Source organism: Gorilla gorilla, chromosome 15 (genome assembly GCF_029281585.2).
Source record: "Gorilla gorilla gorilla isolate KB3781 chromosome 15, NHGRI_mGorGor1-v2.1_pri, whole genome shotgun sequence".
NCBI classification, from domain to species: Eukaryota; Metazoa; Chordata; class Mammalia; order Primates; family Hominidae; genus Gorilla; species Gorilla gorilla.
In genome coordinates this window covers 35069323-35086941 of record NC_073239.2, presented here as the reverse complement: position 1 = coordinate 35086941, position 17619 = coordinate 35069323, and the positions used below count along the sequence as shown (strand labels likewise).

Genomic DNA, 17619 nt, shown 5'->3' with positions numbered 1-17619 from the left:
ACGTATTGTACATTGAATCTAAAATTACATAAACGACGTATTACGTATTGTACATAGAATCTAAAATTACATAAATGGCGTATTACTTATTTTACATAGAATCTACAATTACATAAACTACGTATTACATATTGTACATAGAATCTACAGTTACATAAAAGACGTATTACATATTGTACATAGAATCTAAAATGACATATAGTATGTAATACGTATTGTACATATAATCTAAAATGACATAAACAATATTACCTATTGTACATATAATCTACAATTACATAAACGACGTAGTACGTATTGTACATAGAATCTAAAATGACATAAACTACGTATTACGTATTGTAGATACAATCTAAAATGACATAAACTATGTATTACGTATTGTACATAGAATCTAAAATTGCATAAACTATGTATCACGTATTGTAGATAGAATCTAAAATTGCATAAACTATGTATCACGTATTGCACATAGAATCTAAAATTGCATAAACTATGTATCACGTATTGCACATAGAATCTAAAATTGCATAAACTATGTATTATGTATTGCGCATAGAATCTAAAATTGCATAAACTATGTATTACGTATTGTACACAGAATCTAAAACTGCATAAACTGTGTATTACGTATCGTATGTCGAATCTGAAATTGCATAGACTACGTATTACGTATCGTACGTAGAGTCTAAAATTGCATAGACTACGTATTACGTATCGTACGTAGAGTCTAAAATTGCATAGACTACGTATTACGTATCGTACGTAGAGTCTAAAATTGCATAGACTACGTATTACGTATCGTACGTAGAGTCTAAAATTGCATAGACTACGTATTACGTATCGTACGTAGAGTCTAAAATTGCATAGACTACGTATTACGTATCGTACGTAGAGTCTAAAATTGCATAGACTACGTATTACGTATCGTACGTAGAGTCTAAAATTGCATAGACTACGTATTACGTATCGTACGTAGAGTCTAAAATTGCATAGACTACGTATTACGTATCGTACGTAGAGTCTAAAATTGCATAGACTACGTATTACGTATCGTACGTAGAGTCTAAAATTGCATAGACTACGTATTACGTATCGTACGTAGAGTCTAAAATTGCATAGACTACGTATTACGTATCGTACGTAGAGTCTAAAATTGCATAGACTACGTATTACGTGTCGTACGTAGAGTCTAAAATTGCATAGACTACGTATTACGTGTCGTACGTAGAGTCTAAAATTGCATAGACTACGTATTACGTGTCGTACGTAGAGTCTAAAATTGCATAGACTACGTATTACGTGTCGTACGTAGAGGCTAAAATTGCATAGACTACGTATTACGTGTCGTACGTAGAGTCTAAAATTGCATAGACTACGTATTACGTGTCGTACGTAGAGTCTAAAATTGCATAGACTACGTATTACGTGTCGTACGTAGAGTCTAAAATTGCATAGACTACGTATTACGTGTCGTACGTAGAGTCTAAAATTGCATAGACTACGTATTACGTGTCGTACGTAGAGTCTAAAATTGCATAGACTACGTATTACGTGTCGTACGTAGAGTCTAAAATTGCATAGACTACGTATTACGTGTCGTACGTAGAGTCTAAAATTGCATAGACTACGTATTACGTGTCGTACGTAGAGTCTAAAATTGCATAGACTACGTATTACGTGTCGTACGTAGAGTCTAAAATTGCATAGACTACGTATTACGTGTCGTACGTAGAGTCTAAAATTGCATAGACTACGTATTACGTGTCGTACGTAGAGTCTAAAATTGCATAGACTACGTATTACGTGTCGTACGTAGAGTCTAAAATTGCATAGACTACGTATTACGTGTCGTACGTAGAGTCTAAAATTGCATAGACTACGTATTACGTGTCGTACGTAGAGTCTAAAATTGCATAGACTACGTATTACGTGTCGTACGTAGAGTCTAAAATTGCATAGACTAGGTATTACGTGTCGTACGTAGAGTCTAAAATTGCATAGACTACGTATTACGTGTCGTACGTAGAGTCTAAAATTGCATAGACTACGTATTACGTGTCGTACGTAGAGTCTAAAATTGCATAGACTACGTATTACGTGTCGTACGTAGAGTCTAAAATTGCATAGACTACGTATTACGTGTCGTACGTAGAGGCTAAAATTGCATAGACTACGTATTACGTGTCGTACGTAGAGGCTAAAATTGCATAGACTACGTATTACGTGTCGTACGTAGAGGCTAAAATTGCATAGACTACGTATTACGTGTCGTACGTAGAGGCTAAAATTGCATAGACTACGTATTACGTGTCGTACGTAGAGGCTAAAATTGCATAGACTACGTATTACGTGTCGTACGTAGAGGCTAAAATTGCATAGACTACGTATTACGTGTCGTACGTAGAGGCTAAAATTGCATAGACTACGTATTACGTGTCGTACGTAGAGGCTAAAATTGCATAGACTACGTATTACGTGTCGTACGTAGAGGCTAAAATTGCATAGACTACGTATTACGTGTCGTACGTAGAGGCTAAAATTGCATAGACTACGTATTACGTGTCGTACGTAGAGGCTAAAATTGCATAGACTACGTATTACGTGTCGTACGTAGAGGCTAAAATTGCATAGACTACGTATTACGTGTCGTACGTAGAGGCTAAAATTGCATAGACTACGTATTACGTGTCGTACGTAGAGGCTAAAATTGCATAGACTACGTATTACGTGTCGTACGTAGAGGCTAAAATTGCATAGACTACGTATTACGTGTCGTACGTAGAGGCTAAAATTGCATAGACTACGTATTACGTGTCGTACGTAGAGGCTAAAATTGCATAGACTACGTATTACGTGTCGTACGTAGAGGCTAAAATTGCATAGACTACGTATTACGTGTCGTACGTAGAGGCTAAAATTGCATAGACTACGTATTACGTGTCGTACGTAGAGGCTAAAATTGCATAGACTACGTATTACGTGTCGTACGTAGAGGCTAAAATTGCATAGACTACGTATTACGTGTCGTACGTAGAGGCTAAAATTGCATAGACTACGTATTACGTGTCGTACGTAGAGGCTAAAATTGCATAGACTACGTATTACGTGTCGTACGTAGAGGCTAAAATTGCATAGACTACGTATTACGTGTCGTACGTAGAGGCTAAAATTGCATAGACTACGTATTACGTGTCGTACGTAGAGGCTAAAATTGCATAGACTACGTATTACGTGTCGTACGTAGAGGCTAAAATTGCATAGACTACGTATTACGTGTCGTACGTAGAGGCTAAAATTGCATAGACTACGTATTACGTGTCGTACGTAGAGGCTAAAATTGCATAATCTATGTATTACGTGTCGTACGTAGAATCTAAAATTGCATAGACTATGTATTACGTGTCGTACGTAGAATCTAAAATTGCATAATCTATGTATTACGTGTCGTACGTAGAATCTAAAATTGCATAAACTATGTATTACGTATTGTACGTAGAATCTAAAATTGCGTAAACTGTGTATTACGTATTGTACGCAGAATCTGAAATTGCGTAAACTGTGTATTACGTATTGGACGTAGAATCTAAAATTGCATAAACTATGTATTACGTATTGTACGTAGAATCTAAAATTGCATAGAGTATGTATTACGTATTGTACTTATAATCTAAAATTGCATAACCTATGTATTACGTATTGTACATAAAATCTAAAATTGCATAAACTATCTGTTACGTATTGTAGATAAAATCTAAAATTGCAGAAGCTATGTGTTACGTATTGTACATAAGATCTAAAATTGCATGAACTATGTGTTAAGTATTGTACGTAAAATCTAAAATTGCATAAACTATGTGTTATGTATTGTACATAAAATCTAAAATTGCATAAACTATGTGTTATGTATTGTACATAAAATCTAAAATTGCATATACTAGGTGTTATGTATTGTACATAAAATCTAAAATTGCATAAGGTATGTGTTACGTATTGTACATAAAATCTAAAATTGCGTAAGATATGTGTTACGTACTGCACATAAAATCTAAAATTGCATAAGATATGCATTACGTATTGCACATAAAATCTGAAATTGCATAAGATATGTATTACGTATTGCACATAAAATCTAAAATTACATAAGATGTATATGACGTATTGCACATAAAATCTAAAATTACACAAGATGTATATGACGTATTGCACATAAAATCTAAAATTACATAAGATGTATATGACGTATTGCACATAAAATCTAAAATTACATAAGATGTATATGACGTATTGCACATAAAATCTAAAATTACAGAAGATATATATGACGTATTGAACATAAAATCTAAAATTACATAAGATGTATATGACGTATTGCACATAAATTCTAAAATTACACAAGATGGATATGACGTATTGCACATAAAATCTAAAATTACATAAGATGTATACGACGTATTGCACATAAAATCTAAAATTACATAAGATGTATACGACGTATTGCACATAAAATCTAAAATTACATAAGATGTATATGACGTATTGCACATAAAATCTAAAATTACATAAGATATGTATTACGTATTGCACATAAAATCTAAAATTACATAAGATATGTATTACGTATTGCACATAAAATCTAAAATTACATAAGATATGTATTACGTATTGCACATAAAATGTAAAATAACATAAGATATGTATTACACATTGCACAAAAATCTAAAATTACATAAGATATGTATTACGTATTGCACATAAAATCTAAAATTACATGATATGTATTACACATTGCACATAAAATGTAAAATAACATAAGATATGTATTACACATTGCACATAAAATCTAAAATTACATAAGATATGTATTACGTATTGCACATAAAATGTAAAATTACATAAGATATGTATTACGTATTGCACATAAAATGTAAAATTACACAAGTATTACACATTGCACATAAAATGTAAAATTACATAAGATATGTATTACACATTGCACATAAAGTGTAAAATTACATAAGATACGTATTACACATTGCACATAAAATGTAAAATTACATAAGGTATGTATTACACACTGCACATAAAATGTGAAATAACATAAGATATGTATTACACATTGCACATAAAATGTAAAATTACATAAGATATGTATTACACATTGCACATAAAACATAAAATTACATAAGATATGTATTACACATTGCACATAAAATGTAAAATTACATAAGATATGTAATACACATTGCACATAAAATGTAAAATTACATAAGATATGTATTATACATTGCACATAAAATGTAAAATTACATATGTATTACACATTGCACATAAAATGTAAAATTACATAAGATATGTAATACACATTGCACATAAAATGTAAAATTACATAAGATATGTATTATACATTGCACATAAAATGTAAAATTACATATGTATTACACATTGCACATAAAATGTAAAATTACATAAGATATGTATTACACATTGCACACAAAATGTAAAATTACACAAGATATGTATTACACATTGCACATAAAATCTCAAATTACATAACATATGTATTAGACATTGCACATAAAATCTCAAATTACATATGTATTACACATTGCACATAAAATCTCAACTTACATAAAATATGTATTACACATTGCACATAAAATCTCAACTTACATAAAATATGCATTACACATTGCACATAAAGTCTAAAATTACATAAAATATGCATTACACATTGCACATAAAGTCTAAAATTACATAAAATATGCATTACACATTGCACATAAAGTCTAAAATTACATAAAACATGCATTACACATTGCACATAAAGTCTAAAATTACATAAAATATACATTACGTATTGCACATAAAGTCTAAAATTACACAAAATACACATTACATATTGCACATAAAGTCTAAAATTACATAAAATACACATTACGTATTGCACATAAAGTCTAAAATTACATAAAATATACATTACGTGTTGCACAAAAAGTCTAAAGTTACATAAAATATACATTACGTATTGCACATAAAGTCTAAAATTACATAAAATATACATTACGTATTGCACATAAAGTCTAAAATTACATAAAATATACATTACGTATTGCACATAAAGTCTAAAGTTACATACAATATACATTTCGTATTGCACATAAAGTCTAAAGTTACATAAAATATACATTACGTATTGCACATAAAGTCTAAAATTACATAAAATATACATTACGTATTGCACAAAAAGTCTAAGGTTACATAAAATATACATTACGTATTGCACATAAAGTCTAAAGTTACATACAATATACATTTCGTATTGCACATAAAGTCTAAAGTTACATAAAATATACATTACGTATTGCACATAAAGTCTAAAGTTACATACAATATACATAACGCATTGCACATAAAGTCTAAAGTTACATACAGTATACATTACGTATTGCACATAAAGTCTAAAGTTACATACAATATACATTACGTATTGCACATAAAGTCTAAAGTTACATACAATATACATTACGCATTGCACATAAAGTCTAAAGTTACATACAGTATACATTACGTATTGCACATAAAGTCTAAAGTTACATACAATATACATTACTTATTGCACATAAAGTCTAAAGTTACATACAGTATACATTGTGTATTGCAAATAAAGTCTAAAGTTACATACATTATACATTACGTATTGCACATAAAGTCTAAATTTACATACAGCACATTACGTACTGCACATAAAGTCTAAAGTTACATACAGTATACATTACGTATTGCACATAAAGTCTAAAGTTACATACAATATACATTACTTATTGCACATAAAGTCTAAAGTTACATACAATATACATTACGTATTGCACATAAAGTCTAAAGTTACATACAATATACATTACGTATTGCACATAAAATCTAAAGTTACATACAATATACATTGCGTATTGCACATAAAATCTACAGTTACATACAATATACATTCTGTATTGCACATAAAATCTACAGTTACATAAAATATACATTACATATTGCACATGAAATCTAAAGTTATATAAAATATACATTACGTATTGCACAGGAAATCTAAAGTTACATAAAATATACATTACGTATTGCACAGGAAATCTAAAGTTACATAAAATATACATCACGTATTGCACATGAAATCTAAAGTTACATAAAATATACATCACGTATTGCACATGAAATCTAAAGTTACATAAAATATACATCACGTATTGCACATGAAATCTAAAGTTACATAAAATATACATCACGTGTTGCACATGAAATCTAAAGTTACATAAAATATACATCACGTATTGCACATGAAATCTAAAGTTACATAAAATATACATCACGTATTGCACATGAAATCTAAAGTTACATAAAATATACATTACGTATTGCACATGAAATCTAAAGTTACATCAAATATGTGTTACGTATTGCCCATGAAACCTAAAGTTACATCAAATATGTATTACGTATTGCCCATGAAACCTAAAATTACATCAAATATGTATTACGTATTGCCCATGAAACCTAAAATTACAACAAATATGTATTACGTATTGCACACGAAACCTAAAATTACATCAAATATGTATTACGCATTGCACACGAAATCTAAAATTACATCAAATATGTATTAATATTGCACATGAAATCTAAAATTACATCAAATATGTATTACGTATTGCACACGAAATCTAAAATTACATCAAATATGTATTACGTATTGCACACGAAATCTAAAATTACATCAAATATGTATTACGTATTGCACACGAAATCTAAAATTACATCAAATATGTATTACGTATTGCACACGAAATCTAAAATTACATCAAATATGTATTATTACATATTGCACACGAAATCTAAAATTACATCAAATATTACATATTGCACACGAAATCTAAACTACATCAAATATATATTATTACATATTGCACACAAAATCTAAAATTACATCAAATATATATTATTACATATTGCACACGAAATCTAAAATTACATCAAATATTACATATTGCACACGAAATCTAAACTACATCAAATATATATTATTACATATTGCACACGAAATCTAAAATTACATCAAATATATATTATTACATATTGCACACGAAATCTAAAATTACATCAAATATATATTATTACATATTGCACACGAAATCTAAAATTACATCAAATATATATTATTACATATTGCCCAGAAAATATGAAATTACATCAAATATATATTATTACATATTGCCCAGAAAATATGAAATTACATCAAATATATATTATTACATATTGCCCAGAAAGTATGAAATTACATCAAATATATTTTGCATATTGTACATCAAATCTAACATTACATAAAATATATATTGCATATTGTACATCAAATCTAACATTACATAAAATATATATTGCATATTGTACATCAAATCTAACATTTCATAAAATATATATTGCATATTGTACATCAAATCTAACATTACATAAAATATATATTGCATATTATACATCAAATCTAACATTACATAAAATATATATTGCATATTGTACATCAAATCAAACATTATGTAAAATATATATTGCATATTGTACATCAAATCTAACATTACATAAAATATATATTGCATATTGTACGTCAAATCTAACATTACATAAAATATATATTGCATATTGTACATCAAATCTAATGTTACGTAAAATATATATTGCATATTGTACATCAAATCTAACATTATGTAAAATATATATTGCATATTGTACATCAAATCTAACATTACGTAAAATATATATTGCATATTGTACATGAAATCTAACATTACGTAAAATATATATTGCATATTGTACATCAAGTCTAACATTACGTAAAATATATATTGCGTATTGTACATCAAGTCTAACATTACGTAAAATACATATTGCGTATTGTACATCAAATCTAACATTACGTAAAATACATATTGCGTATTGTACATCAAATCTAACATTACGTAAAATACATATTGCGTATTGTACATCAAATCTAACATTACGTAAAATACATATTGCGTATTGTACATCAAATCTAACATTACGTAAAATATATATTGCGTATTGTACATCAAATCTAACATTACGTAAAATATATATTGCGTATTGTACATCAAATCTAACATTACGTAAAATATATATTGAGTATTGTACATCAAATCTAACATTACGTAAAGTACATATTGCATATTGTACATCAAATCTAACATTACATAAAGTACATATTGCATATTGTACATCAAATCTAACATTACGTAAAGTATATATGTATTACATATTGAACATCAAATCTACAAAATTACATAAAATATGTATTACATATTGCACATCTAATCTACAAAATTACATAAAATATGTATTACATATTGTACAACAAATCTACCAAATTACATAAAATATGTATTACATATTGCACATCAAATAGAAAAAATTACATAAAATATGCATTATATATTGCACATCAAATACAAAAAATTACGTAAAACATGCATTATATATTGCACATCAAATACAAAAAATTACATAAAACATGTATTACATATTGCACATCAAATACAAAAAATTACATAAAATATGATTACATACTACACATCAAATACAAAAAATTACATAAAATATGTAGTACATACTGTACATCAAATACAAAAAATTACATAAAATATGTAGTACATACTGTACATCAAATACAAAAAATTACATAAAATATGTAGTACATACTGTACATCAAATACAAAAATTTACATAAAATATGTAGTACATACTGTACATCAAATACAAAAAATTACATAAAACATTTAGTACATACTGTACATCAAATACAGAAAATTACATAAAACATTTAGTACATACTGTACATCAAATACAGAAAATTACATAAAATATGTATTACATACTGTACATCAAATACAAAAAATTACATAAAATATATATTACATACTGTACATCAAATACAAAAAATTACATAAAATATATATTACATACTGTACATCAAATACAAAAAATTAAATAAAATATATATTACATACTGTACATCAAATACAAAAAATTAAATAAAATCTATATAACATACTGTACATCAAATACAAAAATTACATAAAATATGTATTACATACTGTACATCAAATAGAAAAAATTACATAAAATATGTATTACATATTGTACATCATATACAAAAAATTACATAAAATATGTATTACATACTGTACATCAAATACAAAAAATTACATAATAAATGTATTACATACTGCACATCAAATACAAAAAATTACATAAAATATGTATTACATACTGCACATGAAGTACAAAAAATTACATAAAATATGTATTACATACTGCACATCAAATACAAAAAATTCCATAAAATATGTATTACATACTGCACATCAAATACAAAAAATTCCATAAAATATGTATTACATACTGCACATCAAATACAAAATTACATAAAGTATGTATTACATACGGCACATCAAATACAAAATTACATAAAGTATGTATTACATACGGCAAATCAAATCTAAAATTACATAAAGTATGTATTACATACTGCCCATCAAATCTAAAATTACATAAAGTATGTATTACATACTGCACATCAAATATAAAATTACCTCAAATATGTATTACATACTGCACATCAAATATAAAATTACCACAAATATGTATTACATACTGCGCATCAAATATAAAATTACCTCAAATATGTATTACATACTGCACATCAAATATAAAATTACCTCAAATATGTATTACATACTGCACATCAAATATAAAATTACCTCAAATATGTATTACATACTGCACATCAAATATAAAATTACCTCAAATATGTATTTATTACATATTGCACAGCAAATATAAAATTAGTTCAAATACATACTTATTGCATATTGCACATCAAATATAAAATTACCTCAAATATGTACATATTGCATATTGCACATGTAATATAAAATTACCTCAAATATGTACTTATTGCATATTGCACATCAAATATAAAATTACCTCAAAAATGTATTTATTACATACTGCACATCAAATATAAAATTATGTAAAATATGTATTACATGTTGCACATTAAATATAAAATTACCTAAAATATGTATTACATGTTGCACATCAAATATAAAATTACGTAAAATATGTATTACATGTTGCACATCAAATATAAAATTAAATAAAATATGTATTACATGTTGCACATCAAATATAAAATTACCGAAAATAAGTATTACATGTTGCACATAAAATATAAAATTACCTAAAATATGTATTACATGTTGCACATCAAATATAAAATTAACTAAAATATGTATTACATGTTGCACATCAAATATAAAATTACCTAAAATATGTATTACATGTTGCACATCAAATATATAATTACCTAAAATATGCATTACATGTTGCACATAAAATATAAAATTACCTAAAATATGTATTACATGTTGCACATTAAATAAAAAAATTACCTAAAATATGTCTTACATGTTGCACATAAAATATAAAATTACCTAAAATATGTATTACATGTTGCATATAAAATATAAAATTACCTAAAATATGTATTACATGTTGTACATAAAATATAAAATTACCTAAAATATGTATTATTGTTGTACATAAAATATAAAATTACCTAAAATATGTATTACTTGTTGCACATAAAATATAAAATTACCTAAAATATACATTACATGTTGCATATAAAATATAAAATTACCTGAAATATATATTACATGTTGCACATAAAATATAAAATTACGTAAAATATACATTACATGTTGCACATAAAATACAAAATTAGGTAAAATATACATTACATGTTGCACATAAAATACAAAATTACATAAAATATACATTACATTTTGCACATAAAATACAAAATTACGTAAAATATACCTTACATGTTGTACATAAAAATACAAAATTACGTAAAATAGACTTTACATGTCCATAAAAAACAAAAAATTACGTAAAATATACATTACATGTTGTACATAAAATACAAAATTACCTGAAATATACATTACATGTTCTACATAAAATACAAAATTACCTAAAATGTACATTACATGTTGTACATAAAAAATACAAAATTACGTAAAATATACCTTACATGTTGTACATAAAAAATACAAAATTATGTAAAATATACATTACATGTTGTACATAAAAATACAAAATTACGTAAAATATACATTACATGTTGTACATAAAAATACAAAATTACGTAAAATGTACATTACATGTTGTACATAAAAAATACAAAATTATGTAAAATAGACATTACATGTTGTACATAAAAAATTAAAAATTACGTAAAATATACATTACATGTTGTACATAAAAAATACAAAATTACGTAAAATATACATTACATGTTGTACATAAAATACAAAATTACCTGAAATATACATTACATGTTCTACATAAAATACAAAATTACCTAAAATATACATTACATGTTGTACATAAAATACAAAATTACCTAAAATATACATTACATGTTGTACACAAAATACAAAATTACCTAAAATATACATTACATGTTGTACATAAAATACAAAATTACCTAAAATATACATTACATGTTGTACATAAAATACAAAATTACCTAAAATATACATTACATGTTGTACACAAAATACAAAATTACCTAATATATACATTACATGTTGTACATAAAATACAAAATTACCCAAAATATACATTACATGTTGTACACAAAATACAAAATTACCTAAAATAGACATTACATGTTGTACATAAAATACAAAATTACCTAAAATATACATTACATGTTGTACATAAAATACAAAATTACCTAAAATATACATTACATGTTGTACACAAAATACAAAATTACCTAATATATACATTACATGTTGTACATAAAATACAAAATAACCTAAAATATACATTACATGTTGTACATAAAATACAAAATTACCTAAAATATACATTACATGTTGTACATAAAATACAAAATTACCTAAAATATATATTACATGTTGTACATGAAATACAAAATAACCTAAAATATACATTACATGTTGTACATAAAATACAAAATTACCTAAAATATACATTACATGTTGTACATAAAATACAAAATAACCTAAAATATACATTACATGTTGTACATAAAATGCAAAATTACCTAAAATACACGTTATATATTGTACATAAAATACAATAGCCTAAAATATACATTACATGTTGTACATAAAATACAAAATTACCTAAAATATACATTATACATTGTACATAAAATACAAAATTACATAAAACGTACATATATTATACATAATACACAAAATTACGTAAAATATACATTATATATTGTACATAAAATACAAAATTACGTAAAATATACCTTATATATTGTACATAAAATACAAAATTACGTAAAATATACCTTATATATTGTACATAAAATAAAAAATTACGTAAATATACCTTATATATTGTACATAAAATAAAAAATTATGTAAAATATACCTTATATATTGTACATAAAATAAAAAATTACGTAAAATATACATTATATATTGTACATAAAATATACAAAATGACGTAAAATATATATTATTATATATTGTACATAAAATATACAAAATGACGTAAAATATATATTATTATATATTGTACATAAAATATACAAAATGACGTAAAATATATATTATTATATATTGTACATAAAATATACAAAATTACGTACAATATATATTATTATATATTGTACATAAAATATACAAAATGACGTAAAATATATATTATATATTGTACATAAAATATACAAAATGACATAAAATATATATTATTATATATTGTACGTAAAACACAAAATTACGTAACATATATATTATATATTGTACATAAAATACAAAATTACGTAAAATATATATTATATATTGTACATAAAATACAAAATTATGTAAAATATATATTATATATTGTACATAAAATACAAAATTACATAAATATATATTATATATTGTACATAAACTATAAAATTACATTAAAAATATATTATATATTGTACATAAAATATGAAATTACATAAAATATATATTATATATTGTACATAAAATATGAAATTACATAAAATATATATTATATATTGGACATAAAATATGAAATTACATAAAATATATATTGCATATTGTACATAAAATATGAAATTACATAAAATATATATTACATATTGTACATAAAATATAAAATATTACATAAAATATATATTATATATTGTGCATAAAATATAAAATTACATAAAATATATATTATATATTGTACATAAAATACAAAATTACATAAAATATATATTATATATTGTACATAAAATATAAAATATTACATAAAACATATTATATATTGTACATAAAGTATAAAATATTACATACAATATATATTATTTATTGTACATAAAATATAAAATATTACATACAATATATATTATATGTTGTACATAAAATATAAAATATTACATACAATATATATTATATATTGTACATAAAATATAAAATATTACATAAAATATATATTATATATTGTACATAAAGTATAAAATATTACATAAAATATATATTATATATTGTACATAAAATATAAAATATTACATAAAATATATATTATATATTGTACATAAAATATATTACATAAAATATATATTACATATTGTTCTTAAAATATAAAATATTACATAAAATATATATTATATAATGTTCATAAAATATAAAATATTACATAAAATATATATTTTACATTGTACATAAAATGTAAAATATTACATAAAATATATATTTTATATTGTACATAAATATATAATTACATAAAATATATATTATATATTGTACATAAAATATATACTTACATAAAATATATATTATATATTGTACATAAAATGTATAATTACATAAAATATATATTATATATTGTACATAAAATATATAAAATTATATAAAATATATATTATATATTGTACATAAAATATATAATTATATAAAATATATATTATTTTATATAATTATATATTGTATGTAAAACATATAATTATATAAAATATATATTATATTGTGTGTAAAATATAATTATATAAAATATATATTATATATTTTATATAAAATATGTAAGTATATGAAATATATATTTTATATTTTATATAATTATATAATTTTATGAAATATATATTATATATTTTATATAAAATATATAATTATATAAAATATATTTTATATAAAATATATTTTATATAAAATATATATTAAATATTTTTTATAATATATAATTATATAAAATATATATTATATATATTTTATGTAAAATATATAATTATATAAAATATATATTATATATTTTTATATAAAATATATAATTATATATAATATATATTATACATTTTATGAAAATATATAATTATATAAAATATATAATTATATATTTTACAGAAAATATATAATTATATAAAATGTATAATTATATATTTTACAGAAAATATATAATTATATAAAATGTATAATTATATTTTTTATATAAAATATATATTATATAAAATATATAATATATATTTTATATAAAATATATATTATATAAAATATATATTATATATTTTTTATAAAGGGGAGTTTATTAAGTATTCAGTCACATGGTCACAAGGTCCCACAATAGGCCATCTGCAGGGTCAGGAACAAAGAGAGCCAGTCCAAGTTCTAAAACTGAAGAACTTGGAGTTTTATGTTTGAGGGTAGGATGCTTCCAGCGCAGGAGAAACATGTAGGCTGGGAGGCTAGGCTAGTCTTTCTTTTCACATTTTTCTGGCTGCTTATATTCTAGCCTCGCCGGCAGCTGATTAGGTTGTGCCTGCCCAGATTAAGTGTGGATCTGCCTTTCCCAGCCCTCAAATGTTAATCTCTTTTGGCAACACCCTCACAGGCACACCCAGGATCAATACTTTGTATCCTTCAATCCCATCAAGTTGACACTCAATATTGACACTCAATATTAAATATCAAATATCATGTTGGGAAATATCATATTGAACTCTACGTTTTGGTGTGGGAGAATTTATTACTGAGACAGTGGAAAATACACTATTGCATTCTTTCTTCTGGATTGTTTAATGTGGTTTAGTTTGTGAGAATTTGGTCTCATTCTCTACTCTTGCAGTGGCTGAGAGTTATCTTGAGAGGATACTAAGGAACTGTTGGAAAGTTAGTATTTTACCTTAAACTGTGTTTGATCATACAGTATGGCTATATAAAAGAGAAAAAACAAGAAGAAAAGAAAAAAGTTACTGAAGCCTGAACATTATAATAAATTCTAATTGTGACAGCTTCCCTAGTGGGAGAAAGACACTTTCAAACCTCACTCGGAGTTCTTGGGCTTCTGAGCATTCTTTTCAGGGCCAGCTTCACCTCTTGGTTCCGCAGAGTGTAGATAAGGGGGTTGAGGAAAGGAGTGATGGCCGTGGGGAATAGGGCAGCTGCCCCATCCAGGGGGCTGTTGGTTTCAGGCCTCAGGTAGATGAAAGCACAGGGCACATAGTACACGGTGACCACGGTTACATGGGCTCCACAAGTTGAAAAAGCCTGGCGCCGCCCATCAGCTGTGTGGATTCTCAGGATGGCCTGAATGATCTGTATGTAGGAGAGGAGGACCAGGGAGAAGCAACTGGCAACCACCACCCCAATGTCTACAAACGTCACCAGCTCGTTGATTGTTGTGTCAGCACAGGCCAGTCTCAACACTGCAGTGATGTCACAGAAGAAGTAATCCACCTGATTGGGCCCACAGTAGGGCAGGCGGAAGGTTAGGATGGCCTGGAGAGCCCCATGGATGGATCCTGCCATCCAGGCTCCAGCCACAAGCAAGGCACTCAGCTTAGCAGTCATGAGCACAGGGTAGCGCAGGGGCTGACATATTGCCAGGTACCTGTCATAGGCCATTAGGGTGTAGAGGAAGCACTGGGTGCTGCCCAGGAAGTGATAGAAATAGAGTTGAGCAACACAGCCACCAAATGGGAGGGGTTTGACACCTAAAATGAAGTTCATCATGAGGCGAGGGACAATGATGGAGGAGATGCCCATATCAATGACTGAGAGAACACCAAGAAAGATGTATATCAGGCGGGCATGGAGCCTTGGGTCTGCCCAGACAGTGATTAAAATAAGCAGGTTTCCCAGCTGAGTCAGGATGTCGATTAGCAAAAAGAACACAAAAAAGAGTGTCCTTAGCCTGAGTGGATAAGGAATTCCTGTCAGGATAAACGCAGTCAACAGTGTGCTGTTGATTCTTTCCATATCCCAGAGAATCTTACCTAGAGAATGGACAAAACAAGAGTTAACATAGAGGTGAGAGGAAAGTGAGGGGGATCTAGAAAGAGATTGTAAAAACTAGGGGCGGTGGCAGAGAAGTTTCTTTCTTACGTGGAAAGATGACAAGTAGGGAGAAACAATGTTCTCTGGCAGGTGTTTTGTAAACAAGATCTTATTGGAACACAGCCTTGCTCATTTACTTACATATTGTCCGTAACTGTTTTGGAGCTACTATGACAGAGATGAGTGGTTGCAT

At 26.0% G+C, this 17619-nt stretch overlaps 1 protein-coding gene across 1 annotated transcript; it reads right to left on the bottom strand.

The window, feature by feature from the left end:
- Positions 1 to 16406: 16406 nt before the first annotated feature.
- On the bottom strand, positions 16407 to 17348 carry OR10G3 (olfactory receptor family 10 subfamily G member 3). The gene has a single exon (XM_004054898.3). It carries the CDS (start codon positions 17346 to 17348, stop codon positions 16407 to 16409), a length of 942 nt encoding a protein of 313 aa, XP_004054946.3.
- Positions 17349 to 17619: the final 271 nt, after the last annotated feature.